Genomic DNA, 24,401 nt, shown 5'->3' with positions numbered 1-24,401 from the left:
GACATCACCGCTCGTCATTGTCTTCTGGTTTTCAACATGGACGGCTGCATCATGCTCATGGATTACGGCATGGGACAGTCTGGCTTATCTTTCAGTTCAGACAGGTATGGTTGTTTATTATTTTTTGTTTTTTTTACAGGTGACATAGGCTTCAATAGATTAGGCGTAAGGTAAGGCGAATATAACTTTGTTTTTTAGTTTTAAATAAATGTGTAAAACAGTGTTGATTATTATTTCAAATAAAGGATTTTATTAATTGTGTTTATTTCCAACCGTGCCATGGAGTTAGTAATGGGGGCGTCAATGTGGGAGGGTCGCTTGGCTGACTGCAGCGCTTCATGTTCCCTGTGTGTATGAGCCCTAAGGCCCCGCGCTGCCCTATATACCGCATAGATATACCGCATAGATATACCGCATATATATACCGCAGGCATCCGCTACACCCATCCGGCCTTATTACACGGCTGCAGAGCGGCCACCTGACCAGAGCTAACCGCCCACAGACAGAGTGTGGCTACAACACGGGCACAGAGCACGGCCGGCACAAACCCTAGTGCACGCACCCCAATACGTCCTCAGTGCGCAATGGGACACCCACTAATGGGCTTCCTAATATGAGGGCTTTCTTCATAGCACTGCCAGAGTGGAAAGGTTAAGGCAGTCAGCTCCTGAAGGCGTTAATACTTGCTATGGAGACGGCGCTGTGGTGGCTGTAGGCGCCACTATTATTACCGGAGAAGAGAGCGACCATATTCCATACCTTCCCACAACCAAACACCAAATCAGCCGCAGCCCAGCCCTCAACAAACATGGCCGCCCCGAGCTCCAGGAAGACTCGTGCACGTGAGCAGATCATGTGAGCGGGACTTCCCGTCAGCTGATCTCAGCAGTCACGGGCTAGAAAGCAGCGGTGAGTGCTGGAGAATTTCTTCTCCTGTCCCGGTTCTTGTGGTGATGACGGGGCTGTGCGGTGCCCCTGTGGTGATGAGGGGGCTGTGCGGGGGCCCCTGTGGTGATGACGGGGCTGTGCGGTGCCCCTGTGGTGATGGCGGGGCTGTGCGGTGCCCCTGTGGCGATGGCGGGGCTGTGCGGGGGCTCCCGTGGCGATGGCGGGGCTCCTGTGGTGATGACGGGGCTGTGCGGGGCTCCTGTGGTGATGAGGGGGCTGTGCTGGGCTCCTGTGGTGATGGCGGGCCTGTGCGGGGCCCCCGTGGTGATGGCGGGGCTGTGCGGGGCCCCCGTGGTGATGGCGGGGCTGTGCGGGGCCCCCGTGGTGATGGCGGGGCTGTGCGGGGCCCCCGTGGTGATGGCGGGGCTGTGCGGGGGCCCCGTGGCGATGGCGGGGCTGTGCGGGGCCCCCGTGGCGATGGCGGGGCTGTGCGGGGCCCCGTGGCGATGGCGGGGCTGTGCGGGGCCCCCGTGGCGATGGCGGGGCTGTGCGGGGCCCCCGTGGCGATGGCGGGGCTGTGCGGGGCCCCCGTGGCGATGGCGGGGCTGTGCGGGGCCCCTGTGGTGATGGCGGGGCTGTGCGGGGCCCCCGTGGTGATGGCGGGGCTGTGCGGGCCCCCGTGGTGATGGCGGGGCTGTGCGGGCCCCCGTGGTGATGGCGGGGCTGTGCGGGGCCCCCGTGGCGATGGCGGGGCTGTGCGGGGCCCCCGTGGCGATGGCGGGGCTGTGCGGGGGGCCCCTGTGGTGATGGCAGGGCTGATGCTCCTTCTCTGCTCACTTACTGATTTGGTTTCAGGCAAGAAGTAGTGACCACAATGGCCTCAATTCCCCGAACACATCGACCTCCCCAAAGTAAAGCTGTCATTTAAATACAACACAAACCTTTACCTGCAGTCCGAGCACTAATCTGCGGGGAAATGCATAGGTCTAAGGCCACGGTCACACTTTCAGTATTTTACCTCAGTATCTATAAGCCAAAAACAAGAAGTGGGTGATAAACACAGAAGTGGTGACGTGTTTGTATTTGGGTATGAGCACACGTCCGCTGCATCCAAACCTCTGCCGTCTATTGAACGCAGGTGATTCCTCTGTGTTCTTTGCACTGTGCAGAATCACCGTGTCCCATACATTGTACGGGTGAGATTTCTCTTGTGGAGACATGCTGCAGTCTGGAGAGACTCGCTGTATGTCTGTCTCCGCAGGGAAGCCACGGGCGTCTATGGAGATGGGGGTTTCTTGAAATCCAATCCACTATGCTGCAACATCTGGACACTGCACAACTACACAGCATCCAACCCACAGCGTTTACTGATCGTCTGCACATACCCTTATACTTTTCCTCTGATTGTCCCACTCCTGGTTTTGCCTTACATATACCAAGGTAAAAAAAACTCGCCAAATACTGAACATGTGAACGTGGCCTTACTGGCAGTGCAGTGCTAATGTCCCCCAGTTATCTGCAGGCAGCACCCAGTATACCGTAATCACTCCCTTTACTGACATATGCAGAGTGCACACACACCGCAGAGCAGGACGTCAGTAGGAGCGGTGGGCGATTACAGCGCTGACTAACTGGCCGTGAGCAACTACAGGGACAACAGAGCTTCATTTTATTCAATCGCCATGACAGCACAACGAGAGAGGGGATCCGCCCTTCTGATTAGACTGCCCGCGGAAGAAAGAGGTAAGGGGTTTTATTCCCCTTTGTTCGAGATCAAAAAACCTGATGGATCATATCGTACCATCATCAACTTAAAAGGCCTGAATGAATTTTTGCTGGTCCCATCCTTCAAAATGGAGTCTGTAAAGACGGCAATAAAGCTTCTCTTTAACAATTGCTTCATGGTTGTCTTAGCTGTAAAAGACACCTATTATCATGTCCCAGTACATGTAGATCATCAACGTTTTCTTAGGGTGGCGGTTTCACTTGCCGGCACAGTAGAACACTTTCAATATTAGGCACTTCCCTTTGGTGTTGCAGTTGCACCCCGTGTATTTACTAAGATCATGGTAGAGGTTATGGCGCACCTTCATGAACAGAACATATTAATAATTCCCTACCTAGATGATTTATTGATTGTGGGATATTCAGAATCACATTGTAAAGACCAATTGGGGAAAGTGATATCAGCATTGCACAAATTAGGATGGATCATTAATCTCAAAAAATCTTGTTTGCAACCCTTAAAATCACAGGAATTTTGGGTCTTATCATAGACTCTAGTTAGCAGGAATGTCGCCTGCCGGATTCAAAAGTGGATAGTATTCAACGGCTGGCCACCAGAATGATTAGTAATCCTTTAGTCTCCGTAAGAGGAGCGATGTCACTTTTGGGTTCACTTACATCTTGTATTCCAGCAGTTCTCTGGGTTCAGTTTCACACCAGAACACTGCAGTGGGATGTCCTACATAATTCTCGTCGGCTAGGAGCTAATCTTGAAAGTAAATTTTCACTATCTGTTGAAACTATTCATTCATTAAATTGGTGGACGCACATACCAATCTTCGTAGAGGGGTTCCCTGGACAAATCATATTACGCGGATAATAACTACTGATGATAGCCCCAAGGGTTGGGGGGGCACACTGGGAGAATAATTGGGTCCAGGGACTGTGGTCCCAGTCTGAACAAAACTCATCCTCCAATCTAAAAGAATTGTTAGCGGTAGAGCGCGCGTTAAATAGTTTTCTTATGCCCCTACAGGGTCGACACGTCAGGCTGTTTTCGGACAACCAGGCAACCGTAGCCTATATTAACCATCAAGGAGGTACGCGGTCTGGTTCATTAATGGAGGTTGCGGATCGTATTTTTCAGATGGCCAAGAATCACCTACTTTCTCTTGCGGCTCTTCACATAAGGGGAAAGCTCAATACATGGCCGACTATCTAAGCCGCAACAAACTCAGACAAGGGGACTGGTCACTAAATCCGGCCATCTTCAATCAGATCGTGCATTTATGGGGATGTCCAGAAATAGATCTTTTTGCCAACCGAGGAAACAGAAAACTACACCAATTCTGTTCCTTAAATCCAAGGGACAACCCGTATGCAGTGGACGCTCTTCTAATATCTTGGCACTTCAGTCTCGCTTATGCCTTTCCCCCTCTAAACCTAATTCCTATAGTTCTGAGGAAAATACGGGAAGACAGGGCCCGAGTAATCCTGATAGCCCCGTTCTGGCCCAGGATGTCGTGGTTTCCTTGGCTGAGGAAGATGTCTATTACCCAACCTTGGATTCTCCCAGAATTACCAGATCTCCTCTCCCAGGGCCCAGTTCTCCATCCACGAGTAGACAATTTACACCTAGCAGCGTGGAATTTGAAAGGTCACTACTAAGGGGGAAATGGTTTTCTCGAGATCTTGTGAATACACTTCTAAAGTGTAGGAAAACCTCCACGACAAACATTTATGTCAGGGTTTGGAAACATTTTTTATCAAGTTCAGGAGCGCAGATTGACCAGAAACCTTTTATTAACCAAATTTTAGAATTTTTACAAAGGGGCCTAAAAATGGGTTTAGCCACTAGCACTCTCAGAGTTCAAGTGTCGGCTCTGGGGGCGCTATACAGTTCTAACTTAACCAGCAATCACTGGATATCCAGGTTCTTTAAAGCAGTTACTAGATCCAGACCAGTCATTAAACAAAAAATGGTTCTATGGGACCTAAATCTTGTACTCTCAGCTTTAACGCAAGCCCCATTCGAGCCTATTGATACTGTCCCGATAAAAATTCTGTTGGTTAAAACAGCCCTCTTAGTTGCACTCACGTCCGCAAGAAGGGTTAGTGATCCACAGGCGTTATCTAGGCAACCTCCATACATGCAGTTTAGGGAGGATAGAGTTATTATGAAACCTGATCCCCTTTATCTTCCTAAAGTTGCTTCAAAATTTCATAGGTCACAAGAGGTGGTCCTACCTTCGTTTTGTTCTAATCCTACTAATGATTAGGAATATAGATTTCATTCTTTAGATGTAAGAAGATGTCTTCTTAAATGTATTTCAGTTACAGATACCTGGAAAAAAGATAACTCTTTATTTATATCTTATCAGGGAGTTAGAAAGGGTCTTAGGGTACCGTTACACTAAACGATTTACCATCGATCACGACCAGCGATACGACCTGGCCGTGATCGTTGGTAAGTCGTTGTGTGGTCGCTGGAGAGCTGTCACACAGACTGCTCTCCAGCGAGCAACGATGCCGAAGTCCCCGGGTAACCAGGGTAAACATCGGGTTACTAAGCGCAGGGCCGCGCTTAGTAACCCGATGTTTACCCTGGTTACCATTGTAAATGTTAAAAAAACAAAAACACTACATACTCACATTCCGGTGACTGTCACGTCCCCCGCCGTCAGCTTCCCGCACTGACTGTGTCAATGCTGGCCGTAAATCACAGCACAGCGGTGACGTCACCGCTGTGCTCTGCTTTTATTTTACGGCCGGCGCTCACAGTCAGTGCGGGAAGCTGACGGCGAGGGATGTGACAGACATCAGAAGGTGAGTATGTAGTGGGTTTTTTTTACATTTACAATGGTAACCAGGGTAAACATCGGGTTACTAAGCATGGCCCTGCGCTTAGTAACCCGATGTTTACCCTGGTTACAAGCGAACACATCGCTGGATAGGTGTCACACACACTGATCCAGCGATGACAGCGGGTGATCCAGCGACGAAATAAAGTTTCAAACGATCTGCTACGACGTACGATTCTCAGCGGGGTCCCTGATCACAGTAGCGTGTCAGACACAGCGAGATCGTATGTATATCGCTGGAACATCACGGATCGTGCCGTCGTAGCGACCAAAGTGCCACTGTGAGACGGTACCCTTAGAGTATCTAAAAACACACTAGCCAGATAGATCAGGGAGGCAATCTCTCCCGTTTATTCAGCAGGTGGCATGGAAATCCCAGAAGGTATAAAGGCTCACTCCACTCGAGCTGTGGCTACATCCTGGGCGGAGAGATCAGATGTGTCGATTGAAGACATCTGTAAGGCTACGTTCACATTAGCGTTAAGCTAATGTGCGTCGGGTTTGCGTCGGCGACGCAGCGGCGACGCATGCGTCATGCGCCCCTATACTTAACATGGGGGACGCATGCGTTTTTTTTTGTTGCGTTGTGCAACACATGCGTCTTTTTTGCCGCAAGCGTCGGACCAAGAAAACGCAACAAGTTGCATTTTTCTTGCGTCCGATTTTCGGCAAAAACCGACGCATGCGTCGCAAAACGCAGCGTTTTTGCGTGCGTTTTGACGCGGTTTTGCGTGCGTTGCGTCGCCGACGCAGCGGCGCACAACGCTAGTGTGAACGTAGCCTAAGGCAGCCAAGTCTTCTCCATCTACCTTTCTTAAGCACTATAGGTTAGATTTGGGTGGTGCCTCCGACCTAACGTTTTGGAGAAGGGTACTTGAAGCTGTTATCCCTCCCTAATTTTTCCTTACTTCTCTGAAAGTCTCTCGTTGTGCTGTCATGGCGACTGAATGAATACGTAAGCTACTTACCGGTAGCGGTGTTTTTTCAGGAGCCCATGACAGCACCCTTATATTCCCTACCCTATTTTCTCGGATGGCTCAACACTCTCGTTTCTCATTTAAATCCTATGTTCACTCACATGATGAATTGTAGCAAAGTTTATACTGTATCTGTGTTACTAACCAAGGGGGTCCTCTCATGCTCTGGAACCAACTGATGCGGGAGAGAGGTACCGCCCTTTTATGTCTGTAGGTTTCCTGTCCCTGAAGGGCGGATCCCCTCTCTCGTTGTGCTGTCATGGGCTCCTGAAAAAACTACTACGTGTATGTCCGCACTGCGTTTTTGTTTTTTTTAAGGCGGAATCTGCCCAAACAAGCAATGCAAGAGCACACCATAAAATGAGCATAATGCACCTCCATGTCAAAGTGTTAACAAGTTCAGGGTTCAGAAACACTAAGCGGGTTAAAGAAGTGACATGCTCGCTCTCTGTACTTGAAAGTATAGTGTAATAGACACAAGGATGGAGATAGAAAGTCTGCAGTATCTTTCCAACTAATGTACAGTCTTCATCAACGATGTGTGGTTTCTGTTTTCTATAGGTTCTTGGTGATTGTGCAGAGAAAACATGGCTGAAGTAAGTAGTATTCTCGCCTTACATTTCTGTAGTCTAACTTCATGTTACTGTATATGGGTATAGATACCCTATGAGTCATTTACAAAGTTGGGCCATATACAGTAGTTTACGTATGTTGTCTCAATTAGTGTGATTGAAGCTTCTCAGCGGAAACTGTCTGCCTTTCTATCCTTAAAGTGGTTCTCTGGGCAAATGAAACTGATGACCTTCCATTTGGGATATATGTCATCAGTATTGGCTCAGTGGTGGTCCGGTACCCCCACCGATCAGCTGTTAATAGCTCTGTCGGTGACAGGTTATACAGTAGTAAACCAAAATAAAACTTAATTTTCATCCTAAACCCCCATCTATTTAATGCCATAACCTGATCTATTTTCTAATCTACTTGAAGTAAAAACTCCCTATCCTTCCCAAACTGCATTATCTAACGGCTTGTCTTTTTTATTTACAACTTTTTTTTTAGATGATTCTTAGTTTGAGAACCCCAATACATGCTGGGATATTTAAATGAAGTATCATCAGAGGGTAGAGGCTGAGGTCTCTGCTCCCTCCCTGAAACAAAGCCTCATCAGTGACGCTCGTTTCAGGGGCTGGGTTGGTGCACAAAGACAGTGCACTTTTGTGCCGAATCAGATCGGTAGTAACGAACCTGCAACAGAGTGCACTGTCAGTGTGTATTGTACCATGAATACCCGGCATGCAGAGACCAGCACCAACCCCCCAAATGATGTCTTTGTGCACTCCAGAATTTATGGTATATGCACAGGATATGCCATAGTAGGTGATGGTGTTACCTCCAGGACCTGTCAAGAGAACAGGATTTCCACTTTGCATTGGTTATCATTGTGAAGCATTTCATCCTGTTCTTGATATAGGATATATTATCCAGAGGGTAAATAAACCCTATTTAAAGGGAACCTGTCACCCCCAAAATCGCGGGTGAGGTAAGCCCACCGGCATCAGGGGCTTATCTACAGCATTCTGGAATGCTGTAGATAAGCCCCCGATGTATCCTGAAACATGAGAAAAAGACGTTAGATTATACTCACCCAGGGGCGTTCCCGCTGCTGGTTTGGGTCCGGCGCCTCCCATCTTCATCAGATGACGTCCTCTTCTGGTCTTCACGCTGCGGCTCCTGCGCAGGCGTACTTTGTCTGTCCTGTTGAGGGCAGAGCAAAGTACTGCAGTGCGCAGGCGCTGGGAAAGGTCAGAAAGCCCCACGCCTGCAGACTGCAGCACTTTGCTCTGCCCTCAACAGGACAGACAAAGTACGCCTGCGCAGGAGCCGCAGCGTGAAGACCAGAAGAGGACGTCATCTGATGAAGATGGGAGGTGCCGGACCCGGACCAGCAGCGGGACCGCCCCTGGGTGAGTATAATCGAACGTCTTTTTCTTATCTTTTAGGATACATCGGGGGCTTATCTACAGCATTCCAGAATGCTGTAGATAAGTCCCTAATGCTGGTGGGCTTAGCTCATTGTCGATTTTGGGGGTGACAGGCTCCCTTTAACTCACAAGTGTATGGCTGAGGTCTGAATGACAATACTCCTGCCCTCCTCTGACGATACAGCCTGGTCTAGGGGTCCTTTATTTCTGATCCAGATGCCCATGCGCTGGCTCATTGACGATGTACAGTCTGATGTGCGGTTTCTATTGTGTAGTAAGTGGGCTTACCTCACCCGCGATTTTGGGGGTGACAGGTTCCCTTTAAGAGATGTATTGAAACATGACTCTTATTAATTTTCATTAAAAAGTGGTCAACAATTAAAATTACTATATACTGTATTCTTCCTGTATATTGAAGAGTTGAATGATATTGGAACAGCTCTCCAATCAGCTACAAATGCTCATCCTTTATATATCCATATGCTTCCCTATCTAGATCATGGCTGCAGCCCATGAATCTATGTAGCCCTTTATAGATCTATTCATTTTCTTTCCTACAGGTGCCACTTAAGATGCTAAAAGACACACATAGCTCCTCCAAACTGTTTTGCCTATACAGGCTTCCTTAAGGGACCAGGGTTATAATGATAGCAAAAATGGAGTGCTGGACCTTTTTAAGGCATTTGATTCAGTGTGATAGGATCTAGACAGAAACCGATAAATGAATGTATATTATGTATCCAATAAAAATCCTTAACATGGACCATTCACAGTAGCTATAACTTGGCCAACCACAAACAAGCAGTCAATCTTATAATTAGTATATACACATACCTCCACTTCAATCATGTTATCACTAGGGTTGAGCGACCTTGACCTTTTTAGGGTCGAGTCATGTTTTGCGAAACCCGACTTTTTGAAAAGTCGAGTCGGGCGAAATCGGCCGATTACTGCAAAAAGTCGAGGATCGGCCGGAACACGAAACCCTATGCACGTCAATGGGGATTTTTTTTTTTTTTTTTCTCTCTCTCTCTCTCGCTCTCGCTCTCTCTCTTATACAGCATCATAGAGACAGGTCTCCAATCAGATCATAGTGAAAACGCAGGCATCAGCGCATGTGCATATTTCCTTCACCGCTGACCTCATTCCTATTGCTCCGAATCACCAGCCAATCCTGGTCACCCGACTGCATCTGTGTCAGCATGTCTCATTGGTGGATAGCATGGCACGTCATCCAAAATCGCACCAATGGACTTCGCGTCATTTTACTTCATTGCGAATGTGTCCTAGTACACAGATTGTTTCTATTAGAAAAAATGAAGGCACTTATGTGCATGTCACTGATCTTTTAAAAGGACAAGACCTGGGAAGCAGTGGTACAGTTAGCGCTGTTCCCCGGCGCCGGGTGCTGAAGACAACTCTCATAATTTTCCCCTGCGTGAGTTATATCCAACTGATAATAGCGAGAGCATGCGGTGGCTAATGGAAATACTACTCCCATCAGCCTACACCTGCTGCTGCAAATAACAGTGACAGCAGGCGGTGGCTGGGAGTGGAGATAAGTAAATATTCTCTTTAGTAGCGGTGACACGTGAAAGCCTAGCAGCTGCAGGAAGCCAGCGGCTGACACTGTACCCACTATTAAAGAGCAATGAATACTCACTGCCCTCCACGCACATAGTCCAGGCATTCAGAGCAGTGAGTATTCCGACAGCTGTCCTCTGCTTGTAAACAGCGCTTGACGACCCTGCCATGTGCTGCTTACAAGCATGAAGCAGCTGCTGGGCCGGAACAAGACGCTGCTAGGGAGAGCAGGAAGGTAATTGTAGTGTGGTGGGGGTTTTTTTTTTTTTTTTTTTTTTTTTTTTTATATATTTTTCTGATGGGGACAATGATACTAGGATATGGATCTATTATTATAAAATAGATATATAAAGCGCTACATAGATTCATGGGCTGCAGCCGTGATCTAGATAGGGAAGTGTATGGATATAAAAAGGATGAGCATTTGTAGCTGATTGGAGAGGTGTTCCAATATCAGGAAACTCTTCTATATATTGGAACAATACAGGTCCACTATAGTAATTTTAATTCTTGACAACTTTTTAACAGTCATGTTTTAATACATCACTTAAAAGGCTTTAGTTACCCTCTGAGTAATATGTTGTTTAGAACTTTTCATCCCTTAAGGGTTGTTCACACTCTGGTGTATTATTGCTTCGATATGGGGACCCATACTCATCTGCTGTTTTCTTTTCCTAGGACTTGAGAAGGTTCCTTTACAAAAAACTTCCCAGGTACTTTCTTTCCGTAGTTTTTTTTATGACTAATGATTGCTAATATGTAATTACATTTAATAATTTAAGACCTTAAAGGGAACCTGTCACCCCCAAAATCGACGATGAGCTAAGCCCACCAGCATCAGGGGTTTATCTACAGCATTCTGGAATGCTGTAGACAAGCCCCCGGTGTATCCTGAAAGATGAGAAAAAGAGGTTAGATTATTCTCACCCAGGGGCAGTCCCGGTACGATGGGTGTCAAGGTCCGGGGCCTCCCATCTTCTTATGATGACGTCCTCTTCTTGTCTTCATGCTACGGCTCTGGCGCAGGCGTACTTTGTCTGCCCTGTTGAGGGCTGAGCAAAGTACTGCAGTGGGCAGGCGCCGGGAAAGGTCAGAGAGGCCCAGCGCCTGCACACTGCAGTACTTTACTCTGCCCTCAACAGGGCAGACAAGTACACCTGCGCCAGAGCCGTAGCGTGAAGACAAGAAGAGGACGTTATCGTAAGAAGATGGGAGGCCCCGGACCGGACCACGACGCCCACCGCAGCGGGACCGCCCCTGGGTGAGTATAATCTAACCGCTTTTTCTTAACTTTCAGGATACTTCGGGGCTTATCTACAGCATTACAGAATGCTGTAGATAAGTCCCTAATGCTGGTGGGCTTAGCTCATTGTCGATTTTGGGGGTGACAGGCTCCCTTTAACTCACAAGTGTATGGCTGAGGTCTGAATGACAATACTCCTGCCCTCCTCTGACGATACAGCCTGGTCTAGGGGTCCTTTATTTCTGATCCAGATGCCCATGCGCTGGCTCATTGACGATGTACAGTCTGATGTGCGGTTTCTATTGTGTAGTAAGTAATGTCCGTTACCAACATAACCTTTTTGATTGTTGTTTTATTAGTGTTGAAGGACTCCATGCCATTGTAGTGTCAGACAGAGATGGGGTACCTGTAATTAAAGGTAAGGAACTAGGATGGACATACTTGTCTATGCTGGCAGTTCTGCTGTAATATGGTTCTCTGCCCATATTCCCACTCTTACAGCCAGGTTACACATATCAACTTTTATCTCAAATTTCCAAATTCATGATGTGGATATGAGGAACCACGGTTGTGCACACAAGGACCTATCTGACCAGGAGATTTATTCCTGCCGATATTGGAATTCGTTCTAGTCATTATGAACACTTGACTCATAATGATAATTGAAATTAAGGGTTTGATTCCATGTTGAGATTTTTATATGTGGTTTTTGAAGCTAAAGCCAGGAATGAATAATAAAAGGTAGACGTCTCCTTTTTTTTAATCCACTCTTGGTCTTGGCTTCAAAAACTGCATCAAAATCTGAAATTGGAAACCACTTTCATTATTTTTAAAAGGGGAAAAAGTATGATTTGAATAATAATACAATTTTTTTACTTTATTTTTTAGTCCTCTTTGGGTATGTTTCCATGGTCAGGATTTGACGCAGGTAAAATCTGCACCTGAGGTCACTGGCAGGTCACCTGCGTTTTTGATGCCTTTTTCATATGCGTATTTGTGTGTGTTCTTGTAAGCTAAAAAAGATATACAAAAAAAAGAATTGTGATGTTATTTCTTGTCCCACCTCTTCATTTACGTACTCCATTGAAGAATAATGTTTAGACACACAGATACATTCGATTGATAGATAGAAAGATACAATCGATAGATAGATCTATCATCTATCTATTATATCTATCATCTATCTACCGATATGTCTATCTATCTAGCTATCCATAGATATATCTATCTGTAGATAGATATATCTATAGATAGCTAGATAGATATATCGGTAGATAGATAATAGATGGATACAATAGATAGATAGATAATACCGAGCCCGATGTTTAGTAGTAAACATAATAAAATGGTAATAAAGAGTTAGGCCATGTTCACACATGCAAAAAACTCTCGACGAGTCTCGCATCAATACCTGGCACTGCCGCCGACACTCGGGAGCGGATTGGTGCGGCTACATGTATTTCTATGCAGCCGCACTCTCCGCTCCCGAGTGGTGGCGGCAGTTCCCGGTATTGAGGCGAGAGACTCGTGTGAGTTTCCCGCACGTGTGACCCGGCCTTAAACGCAATATTTGTTTAATTAAAAAAAAAAAAAATGATGTGGGCTCCAGCGCAATTTTCTGCGGCAGAGAGGGAAAGCCAGCAATTGGGGGACGGATGTTTGTAGCCTGGGAGGGGGTTAATACAAATGAGTCTTCCCAGGCTATGAATATCAGCCTGCAGCTGTATATTTAGCCTTTACTGGCTATAAAAATAAAAATTATGTGGGGTCCCCCTATAATTTATAGCCAGAAAGGCTAAGCAGACTGCGGGCTGATGTTCATAGCCTAGAGAGGGGCCATGGATATTGCCGCCCCAGAAATGGCGCAAATTCTGTAAGATGCGCCAGTTCCGGCGCTTAGCCTCTCTTTTCCCACTGCCCTGTAGCGGTGGCATATGGGGTAATAAGGGGTTAATGTCACCTTTGCAAGGTGACATTAAGCCGGCTTAGTATTGGAGAGGCGTTAATAAGATACATACCATTACTAATCCTATAGTTGTGAAAGGGTTAATAAAACACACACATGCAGAATAAAGTGTGTTGTTTTTTTAAATTTTATTTTAAATCACATAGTTTTTATTCAAGCATATGACAAGCCAATAACACAGTCTGACACAATTTCCTGACAGGTACAATGAATACAAGACCTATTAATACATTTTCATTTTACTAAACGACACCCTTACACCCTAACCAACCCCCCCAATCCCGTGCCCGATATCCAATAAAACCATCTGACAACATCACCTCTTGAAAGATGGTACCAATCGTTACAAAAACACGCCTGTACATGTAGAAGTCCCCCTTGAAGCAACTAAACGACCCCCATTCTACTCTGCAATAACTCAGCAGATGCCACGCCTGGGTAATCCATCCATCCACCCCACACATTTTCAAATTTTGTATTCTGGTCTCTCTTGTTGATGTATGTATTCCTTTCCATGAGGACAATAACATTTATTTAATTTTTAAATTTATTTTTTCCTGGTGGTCTTTCATCCAACCAATGTATCGCAATAAGCTTCCTTGCAGCATACTCCAATCTCGCAATAGTCAACAGAATAAAATATTTTAATGAAATAAAACACCACACAGTTTTGATATCTTTATTGTACGCTCATTCCTGCGACGCCCTCTTTCTCCTGAAAAAGATAAAAAATAATAAACCAACAGTTTACTCCCTGTCCCCGACATAGTCCATTTAATAACGAGTGTCCCACGACTAGTCCAGCTCTGCTACATCTGGATGCCTGACATCCAGACATAGCAGAGCTTGTAGATGACCACCGAAGATAATTCTATCGCGAGAACTGCAGTGGACGCGGACTTCCGGCGGCGGGACAGGTTAGCCAGCATGTAAATTAGTAGACATGCGTAGTAAGCTGCGTTTACGCAGTTACTACGCATGTGACCTTTGCGTCGACGCATTGTAAACAGACATGCTGCGTTCTGAAAAGATGTGCTGCATGTCCGTTTACGTTGGTCTTCCGCCTGCGTCTTTTAACGCATAGTGGAGACAGGATTTCATGAAATCCCCTCCACTATGCTGTAACATCTGGATGCTCTGTGTTTGACGCTGCGGCTCTACGCAGGTTTCCTGACCGTGGAAAAACAGCCTTGGAGGACATGAAAATTATGATCTTTTAATTTCTCATTCTATATACTGCAAAACAATGATTGCTGTATTTAACTGCCACTGTCAGTGATTGACAGCAGCACATAGCTAAACAGCAGCAATAGGAACAAGCACTGGGCACTAGTGATGAGCAAGGGTTCTTAGATAAGGTGGTATCCGAGCATGCTCAAGTGCTAATAGAGCATCTCTGATGTGCTCTAATGCTATGCGCGAGTCACTGTGGCTGCATATCACATAACTGTTCGACAGCTGCAACACGCATGGGGATTGCCTGTTTATTAGGCAATCCCTGCCTGTGTTGCGGCTATCAAACAGTTATGAGACATGCAGCTGTCGTGACTCAAGCATAGTATTAGAGCACACCAGACATGCTCTGTTAGCACTCAAGCATGCTCGCTCATCACTGCCGGGCACTGCTGTTGCAAACAGGTGCTGTATAGAAGCTGGTATGTGGAGCAGGCTGAGCCCCTTCCACACGTGTAGACCCCAGTATGAACATACAGGTACAGTATGTACGGAAAGTATTTAGACCCCCTTACATTTTTTACTCTTAGTTTCATTGCAGCTATTTGATAAATTCAAAAATGTTCATTTTTTTTCTCATTAATGTACACTGCACCCCATCTTGACTGAACTCCACCCCCCCGAAATGTAGGCATTTTTGCAAGTTTATTAAAGAAAAACTGAAATATCACATGGTCGTAAGTATTCAGACTCTTTGCTCAGACACTCATATTTATTTAAGTTACAGGCTGTCCATTTCCTTGTGATCCTCCTTGAGATGGTTCTACTCCTTCATTAGAGTCCAACTGTGTTTAATTAAACTCATAGGACTTGATTTGTAAAGCCACACACCTCTCTATATAAGAGCTCACAGTGCATGTCAGACCAAATGAAAATCATGAGGTCATGGAGCTCAGAGACAGAATTGTGGCAAGGCACAGATCTGGTCAAGGTTACAAAAGAATTTCTGCAGTACTCCAGAGCACAGTGGTCTCCATAATCCTTAAAAGGAAGAAGGTTGGGACCACCAGAAGTCTTCCTAGACCTGGCCGTTCAGCCAAACTGAGCAATCGTGGGAGAGAAGCCTTGGTGAGAGAGGTAAAGAAGAACCCCAAGATCACTGTAGCTGAGCTCCAGAGATGCAGTAGGGAGATGGGAGAAAGTTCCACAAAGTCAACTATCACTGCAGCCCTCCACCAGTAAGGCCTTTATGGCAGAGTGGCCCGACCGAAGCCTCTCCTCAGTGAAAGACATATGAAAGCCCGCATAGAGTTTGCAAAAAAAAAAAAAAAACTCACGAATGACTCTCAGACTATGAGAAATAGATCATTTTGGTTGATAATTCTAAGTGATGTGTGTGGAGAAAACCAGGCACTGCTCATCACCTGCCCAATACAATCCCAACAGTGAAACGCGGTGGCAGCATCATGCTATAGGGGTGTTTTTCAGCTGAAAGGACAGGACCACTGATTGCCATTGAAGGAAACACGAATGCAGCCAAGCACAGAGACATCCCGGATGAAAACCTCTTCCAGAGTGCTCTGGACCTCAGACTTGGCCAAAGGTTCATCTTCCAACTAGACAATGACCCTAAGCACACAGCTAAAATAACAAAGGAGTGGCTTCAGAACAACTCTGACCATTCTTGACTAGCCCAGCCAGAGCTGTGACCTAAACCCAATTGAGCATCTCTGGAGAGACCTGAAAATGGCTGTCCACCAACGTTCACCATCCAACATGACGGAACTGGAGAGGATCTGCAAGGAAGAATGGCAGAGGATCCCCAAATCCAGGTGTGAAAAACTTGTTGCATATTTCCCAAGAAGACTCATGGCTGTACTAGCTCAAAAGGGTGCTTCTACTCAATACTGAGCAAAGGGTCTGAATACGTATGACCATGTGATATTTCAGTTTTACTTTTTTAATAAATTTGCAAAAATTACATTTGTTTTTTTTTTTCAGTCAAGATGGGGTGCAGAGTGAACATTAACCCCTTCCCGACATCGGACGTACTATACCGTCCGATGTCGGGTCCCCTGCTTTGATGTGCGCTCCGGCGGTGAGCGCACATCAAAGTCGCGACATGTCAGCTGTTTTTTACAGCTGACATGTGCGCGCAATAGCGGCGGGTGAAATCGCGATCACCCGCCGCTATTAACTAGTTAAATGCCGCTGTCAAACGCAGACAGCGGCATTTAACTACCGCATCCGGCCGGGCGGCTGGAAATGAGCGCATCGCCGACCCCCGTCACATGATCGGGGGTCGGCGATGCTTGTATATTGTAGCCATAGAGGTCCTTGAGACCTCTATGGTTACTGATCGCCGGTGGCTGTGAGCGCCACCCTGTGGTCGGCGCTCACAGCACACCTGCATTTTAGCTACATAACAGCGATCTGATGATCGCTGTTATGTAGCAGAGCCGATCGGGCTGTGCCTGCTTCTAGCCTCCCATGGAGGCTATAGAAGCATGGTAAAAGTTAAAAAAAAAAAAAAAGTAAAAAAAAATGTGAAAAAAATAAAAAAAATATGAAAGTTTAAATCACCCCCCTTTCGCCCCAATCAAAATAAATCAATAAAAAAATAATCAAACCTACACATATTTGGTATCGCCGCGTTCAGAATTGCCCGATCTATCAATAAAAAAAAGCATTAACCTGATCGCAAAACGGCGTAATGAGAAAAAAAATCGAAACGCCAGAATTACGTTTTTTTGGTCGCCGCGATTTGCATTAAAATGCAATAACGGGCGATCAAAAGAACGCATCTGCACCGAATTGGTATCATTAAAAACGCCGTCTCGGCACGCAAAAAATAAGCCCTCAACCGACCCCAGATCATGAAAAATGGAGACGCTACGAGTATCGGAAAATGGCACAATTTTATATATTTTTTTTTTTTTGCAAAGTTTGGAATTTTTTTTCACCACTTAGGTGAAAAATAACCTAGTCATGTTAGGTGTCTAGGAACTCGTACTGACCTGGAGAATCATAATGGCAGGTCAGTTTTAGCATTTAGTGAACCTAGCAAAAAAAAAAAAACAAGTGTGGGATTGCACTTTTTTTGCAATTTCACCGCACTTGGAATTTTTTTCCCGTTTTCTAGTACATGCCATGGTAAAACCAATGGTGTCATTCAAAAGTACAACTCGTCCCGCAAAAAATAAGCCCTCACATGGCCAAATTGACGGAAAAATAAAAAAGTTATGGCTCTGGGAAGGAGGGGAGTGAAAAACGAAAACAGAAAAACGAAAAATCCCACGGTCATGAAGGGGTTAATGAGAACAAAAATTTACTTTTTTGAATTTACCAAATGGCTGCAATCAAACAGAGTGAAAAATGTAAAAGGGTGTGAATACTTTCCGTACCCACTGTACATGCATTTGCTCCAGGGTGGTAAAGAGCCATGCCACATGACTTATGATATAAAGCCAAGCAAGAATCATCCATTTATTTTCAGCTATTTTGGGGTTCTTGCACCTCATCTATCAAAAGTAGGAGTCTCAATGTGAACATTTCTATAATCCTAACGCTCATTGCTGTTTTCTTTAATCAGTTGCAAATGAGAATTCCCCAGAACATGCTCTGAGGCCATGTTTCCTATCCACATTTGCATTGGCCACTGACCAGGGAAGCAAGCTGGGACTCTCCAAAAACAAAAGCATCATATGTTACTACAACACGTATCAGGTAGGTAAGGCTGTAGACCCAGTACAGCTTTGTGAACATTGGGTGCGATTATCACAACCGGTAATGGACGTGCTCATCCCACCAGATTTAACCTTTCTATATCCTGAAATGATATCTTCTTCTGCTTTAGAGTTTTTTTGGGGGCAGGTATTTTATTTATTTCCCAGGTATTGGTTTTGTTGTACTTAGAGGTGTATCGGATATGTATTTATTAAAAATGTACTACCACTATAACTGTCTTTTAGAATATGGATACTACAGTTTCACCAGGTCTGTGTTGCTATGCAGTTAGCTTCAGATATGTAGAAAGATTGTAAATATTTTCCAAAGTTCTCAAAGGGTTTGTCCCCATTCAGAAAACCTTTATTCCTGGGTGCAGTTTGTTATAAAAACATTGCAGAGTTGGTTGGTGCAAACGCACCTTTACTCGCCCTCTTCTGTGCCAGGGCGACATCTGTGTCCAGTATTCCCTTCAGCGCTGACGTCACATCAACAGAGTTCCATGTACACGGGCCAAGCCACTGAGCTCACCGATTGGCTGCCGTGCTGTCGACGTGACGTCTGCGCTGCAGCCAGTATCTGGTACTGGGATCTATGGTAGAGACTCAGTCCTGCAACTGGGGGAGGGTGAGTAAAGCGTGCTTTGTTTCACTTATAACAAATTGTGTCAGTGGTGCAAGATTTTCTGAAAAGAACTTGCTGCACCCTTATGACACACTTTATCCTTTAATTCCATTTGTTATGACGATTGTGTGTAAAGTTCTGGTGGTAATAGACATATTAATAGGCCCATCCTGCTGTTAGAACCACTGTTTCTGTCCTGATTTGCACTGATATTAGCCAGATCCCACTGTTTTCTTTGTGGTCCACAAGTCACTGTCCATGCATTCCACACATTAAAGGGAACCTGTCACCTGAATTTGGCGTTACCGGTTTTGGGTCATATGGGCGGGGATTTCGGGTGTTTGATTCACCCTTTCCTTACCTGCTGGCTGCATGCTGGCTGCAATATTGGATTGAATTTCATTCTCTGTCCTCCGGAGTACATGCCTGCAGAAGGCAATATTGCCTTGCACTGGCGTCTACTCCGGAGGACAGAGAATGAACTTCAATCCAATATTGCGGCCAGCATGCAGCCAGCGGGTAAGGAAAGGGTGAATCAAACACCCGAAAACCCCGCCCATATGACCCAAAACCGATCCCGCCAAATTCAGGTGACAGGTTCCCTTTAAGGCTGAAAGGGATCCACTGAAAGTGTTTTCCATGTTCATTGTACAGTAAAACATTATTTACGTAATAGAAAACCCCTTTAACCCCTTAACGTCCAATGACAGACATAGTCCGTCATTGGACGCCTCCCCCTGTTCGGTGCGGACTCCGGCGATGAGCCCTCACCTTTTCCAGCACATGACTGCTGATCTGATCAGCTGACATGTGCCCGGAACAGCCGCTGGTGGAATCGCGATTCACCCGCAACTGTTAACATGTTAAATGCCGCTGTCAAACGCTGACAGCGGCATTTAACATGCATGCGCAGGAAGCGCATCATTACCTCCTCCCATCAGCGCCCGTGTTGCATGACCGTGGGTCGCTGATGGGTAGGCATGACAACCCGGGGTCAGCAGGAGACCCCTGTGGTTTTCATTGCTGGATTGCTGTGAGCACTGCCTGGTGGTCAGCGCTCATAGCAAGTGAGCATATTTTCTTCATAGAGCAGGGCTGCAGCCCTGCTTTATGTAGCAGAGGCGATCGGACAACTGCAGCTTCTAGTCTCCTAGGGAAACTATTGAAGCCAGTAAAAAGTGAAAAAAAAAACAAAAAAAAAAACCTGTTTCTTTTTTTTTTTAAATATTTCAAAAATATTAAAAGTTCAAATCACCCCCCTTTCGCCCCATTCAAAATAAAATAAAAAAAATCAAATCTACACATATTTGGTATTGCCGTGTTCAGAATCGCCCGATCTATCAATATATAAAAATAATCCAATTGGTAAACTGTGTAGCGAGGAAAAAACAATTGAAACGCCAGAATTAGTTTTTTTTTGTCACTGCAACATTGCAATAAAATGCAATAACGGGCGATCAAAAGATCGTATCTACACCAAAGTGGTATCAATAAAAATGTCAGATGGGTGCGCAAAAAAGACGCCCTCATCCAACCTGAATAATGGAGACGCTACGGGTCTCAGAAAATGGCAACTTTTTTTTTTTTTTTTTTTACAAATTTTGGAATATTTTTTTTCCACCATTTAGATAAAAAATAACCTTGACATGTTTGGTGTCTATGAACTTGTAATGACCTGGTGAATCATAATTACAGGTCAGTTTTAGCAGTTAGTGAACCTAGAAAAAAAGCCAAGCAAAAAACCAGAGTAGGTTTGCACTTTTTTTTTGCAATTTCACCGCACTTGGAATTTTTTTCCCGTTTTCTATTACATGACATGGTAAAACCAATGGTGTTGTTCAAAAGTACAACTCGTCCCACAGAAAACAAGCCCTCCCATGGCCATATTGACGGAAAAAGAAAAAAGTTATGTTTGTGGGAAGAAGTGGACAAAAAATGAAAATGCAAAACCAAATATGCTCCTGGTCATTAAGGGGTTAAGCAGCTTGGAAATATGGAGGCTATAAGTATCACTTAATTTCTGTTGTCCATAAGCTATTGATTTATGTTTCAGGTTGTCCAGTTTAACAGATTGCCATTAGTTGTGAGCTTCATAGCTAGCAGCAATGCCAATACAGGTATGCTTCCTTGTGTACTATGTGCATGTCTAGCCAGATAACATGTGCTGTGTGTTTCTGTTGTGAAAAAGGAGAATATCCCACCTGGAAGCAGAGGTGAAAATCCAATCTACCATGTCCCCATTTACATGAAATAGTTCCTGGATTTTGTCAGAGTTGATGAGATACAACTACTAACCCCTGAAAGAAAATAATTTAAATTGTGCAGTCAGTGCAATAGCATTACAAAAAATACCAGTAAACTTATACTGGACTTCAAAAAAGTGCTCTGGTCTCCAATTCTCAACACTAACTTGTGCTGGACACAGGATAAAGCATCCTCTCTCCTCTTTGTGCTGTTCACAGCTTACAGGGGCTGGCTAACTGCTGAGCCAGCCTCCTTAGGGGGGCTGGCTCAGTTATTGAAATGAGACAGTCTGACAACCCCCTTTACTCACAGCACTTATGACATGCCAGCAAAGGGTCAATAGTGGAGTTCTTAAGCCGGGGCAGATATCTGGTGATTCAGGCATGTTAGTAAGGCTGGGTTCACATTGCGTTAATGGGTGATCGCTAACGGACAGCGTTGCACGGCGAAAATGTCGCAATTAACGCCGTGCAACGGGTCCGTTAGCGCACCCATTGACAGCAATGTTAATTTCGCCAGCAGCGCATCACTAGCGCGTGCCTTTTTCGGCTCGCGCTAGTGATGTGCCGTTCTTCTGTGACGCGCCTCGGACGCTGCTTGCAGCGTCCGCGGCGCGCCCGAGGTCCGTTCCCCGCTCTCGCAGATCGGGGATCTGCGAGAGCGGGGACGTTAACGCGACCCCCAAACGCGATCCATAAAAATACATTGCGTTAGCGCAATCCGCTAGCGCTAAACGGATTGCCCTAACGCAATGTGAACCTAGCCTAAGATTAAATATCTGAAGAATTTTAGTTGTTTTTTTTTTTTTTTTTTTCAATCTGCACAACCCTTTTTTTCATTTATGTTTATTCAGGACTGATAAACTGCAGCTTTCCTTTCAGAAACTAGACTGCATATTACAGTAGTAGGAAAGTGGATGAGATTTTGCCAAATCTTTCCCACACCCTACTGCAAATATCTGGGAGGAATCTGTTAGGCATTATTTTGAAATATACACTATGTGCGTGCACATAGAATTTATACTTTTTCTTTTATTTCACCCCCTATTAACTGCAGTTTCTTAGTTACATTTTGAACCGAGGAAAGGGCAATTTGAAGACACTTTGCTATCTTCCTATATCCTTCTCCTGCTTTTTGGGCCTCCACCATTTTCATTTTCAGAGTGCTAGGCAGCTGCTTAGAAGAACCCATGGCTGCTATTTTATGGCATAAGGATAGATGAGGCTGGGTTTTTGTAAAGCTGTGACCTTTCCTAACGATGACAGTGAACAAGCCATGACCCTAACAAATTAATTAAGGTCTGCAATATTGGTCAAAGTTATCTGAGCACACACATCTCCAAGGGTGCACAAACTTTTGCATCAACCCATTTTCCTTTTTGCAATTTGTGCAATGTAAAAGATAAAACAATTATTTTTTCTTTAAAATACAAAAGAAATGTGACAACTTTAACTTTAGGCCTAATGTCGATCATTTCATCTTCAACTTGCTTAACTGTTCACAATACCAGTAATTTTAACCAGGGGTGCCCAAACTTTACGTGCCACTGTAATCACCTTCTCTAAAAATAGCTGGTAACTTATCGGTGTAGATATGACCAGTCCATCCTGCACCGATCAACAAAAGGGGGCCCTTTTATGTCCATTAGAAAGGGGCAGCAGTAGGGATGCTCGGCACCGCTCTACTCCTTCCCATGGGACTGTTGAATGCTGCATTCAGCTTTTTCCGGCAGCCCCATAGAGAGTGAATGGTCCTGAAGTCAGTCATGTGCACTGCCGCTCAATTTTAATGAGGATAAAAGTATCCTGTTGGGGATAAAACTCCTCGTTTTCCCCCTACTAATCAATAAGTGATAACTTGTCATTGGAGAGTCCCTTTAGGCAAAATGTATTGGCTTCATGTGTACTCTGAATGGAAGATGTCTGGAACCCACTACAGTAGTAATTACACAACAATAACTGGTCTCAGACGCATACAGCACTATTTCTACCATATTGTTCATCTGACCTAAGATTGCTCAGAGGCTAGTCATCACTGACCAGTTATCAGCCACTAACCAACATCACAACTGGCTCAAAATAGTCACGTCGTAGTTCTATCTGCATTATATTAGTATCATTTTGTAACGAACATTAAAGTTCCATATTCTTCCAAACAGTGCGGGAAGATCAGAAAGTTAGATAACTTGTTTTCCCTAGATATCCCCTTTAAGCAGTTGGACAAAGAGCAGTTCCCAGATAAGCTGTTACTATCATTTCTGCCTTTTTGCTGCAGTTTTATGCAGAGCAATGGAAAATGTCAGGTTCCCACTTTCTGCCCTGAAATCTGAGTACACGTATTGTCTACAGCAGCTTGTTCACTGTCATCAGCTGGAATATAGATGCAAAAAAGGACTTCTGCATTCAATTTTCACTTTATTAATATCCTTTTTTATTTTAGGTCTAATCCTTAGTTTGGAAAAAGAGCTTGGCCCCTTGTTTGAAGAGCTTCGGCAAGTGGTGGAGAATTCCTGATCTGTGGGATTCTCAAAATAAGTCACGAACTTTTGGTGTGGAAAAAAAAAAGTTGTCATTTCCAATGCAATGAAACACTTTGTACTTGTACTTCTTCCAGTGCACTGAGTAATATTCCTCTCTGCTAAGGAAATGGAGGAGAAGTTCTGTATTATTAGGGTGCTTCAATCCAAACATTTGACATTCACCCTAAGTGAAAGAGCGATCAACTACGGAGATGTAACCAGTGGTAGTTACAGTGGGCAATTAACCAGCAAATTCCTGTGTAACACAGTAAGAGGCATATATTTGGATCAGTTGTATTCTATGTTGCTTTTCTATGCGAATCCACATTAAATTTTAACTTGCTGATATAAAACCTACTGTGAGTTAGGACGTTGTGTGCACAGGGTCAATGATGATGTGTGAGCGTCTTAGTAACCTCTGCAGATCTTTCTAGATGTTTTCATAGCTGCTTAAAATGACATTGATCTGCAGTGACAGGTAAAATCCAGAACACTGCTAGAACGATTTCCTCTCTAGCTCCCCCTGCTGTTAGGCCTCCTCATGGTCACTATAGAGGGTGACTGATCAGTGTGAGTGCGCATATAAGGGTACTGTCACACGGTGCAATTTTGATCGCTACGACGGCACGATTCGTGACGTCGCAGCGTCGTATGATTATCGCTCCAGCGTCGTAGACTGCGGTCACACTGTGCAATCACGGCGCTGGAGCGATGCCAAAGTCCCCGGGTAACCAGGGTAAACATCGGGTTACTAAGCGCAGGGCCGCGCTTAGTAACCCGATGTTTACCCTGGTTACCAGCGTAAACGTAAAAAAACCAAACAGTACATACTTACATTCCGGTGTCTGTCCCCGGCGTTCTGCTTCTCTCCACTGTGTAAGCGCCATAG

The 24,401-nt window shown here is 45.1% G+C and overlaps 1 protein-coding gene across 1 annotated transcript; it reads left to right on the top strand.

Annotated features, from left to right (window-relative positions):
* Positions 1-534: 534 nt before the first annotated feature.
* Positions 535-24,087, top strand: LAMTOR3 (late endosomal/lysosomal adaptor, MAPK and MTOR activator 3). The gene is made up of 7 exons (XM_077277768.1): positions 535-910; positions 7,014-7,048; positions 10,697-10,731; positions 11,621-11,679; positions 17,993-18,126; positions 20,804-20,867; positions 23,434-24,087. The coding sequence occupies exons 2-7, from the start codon at positions 7,040-7,042 to the stop codon at positions 23,505-23,507; spliced, it is 375 nt and encodes a 124-aa protein (XP_077133883.1). The 5' UTR covers positions 535-910; positions 7,014-7,039; the 3' UTR covers positions 23,508-24,087.
* The last annotated feature ends 314 nt before the right edge of the window (positions 24,088-24,401 follow it).

This window comes from Ranitomeya variabilis, chromosome 1, assembly GCF_051348905.1.
Source record: "Ranitomeya variabilis isolate aRanVar5 chromosome 1, aRanVar5.hap1, whole genome shotgun sequence".
NCBI classification, from domain to species: Eukaryota; Metazoa; Chordata; class Amphibia; order Anura; family Dendrobatidae; genus Ranitomeya; species Ranitomeya variabilis.
This window is presented reverse-complemented; position numbering and strand designations above follow the sequence as displayed.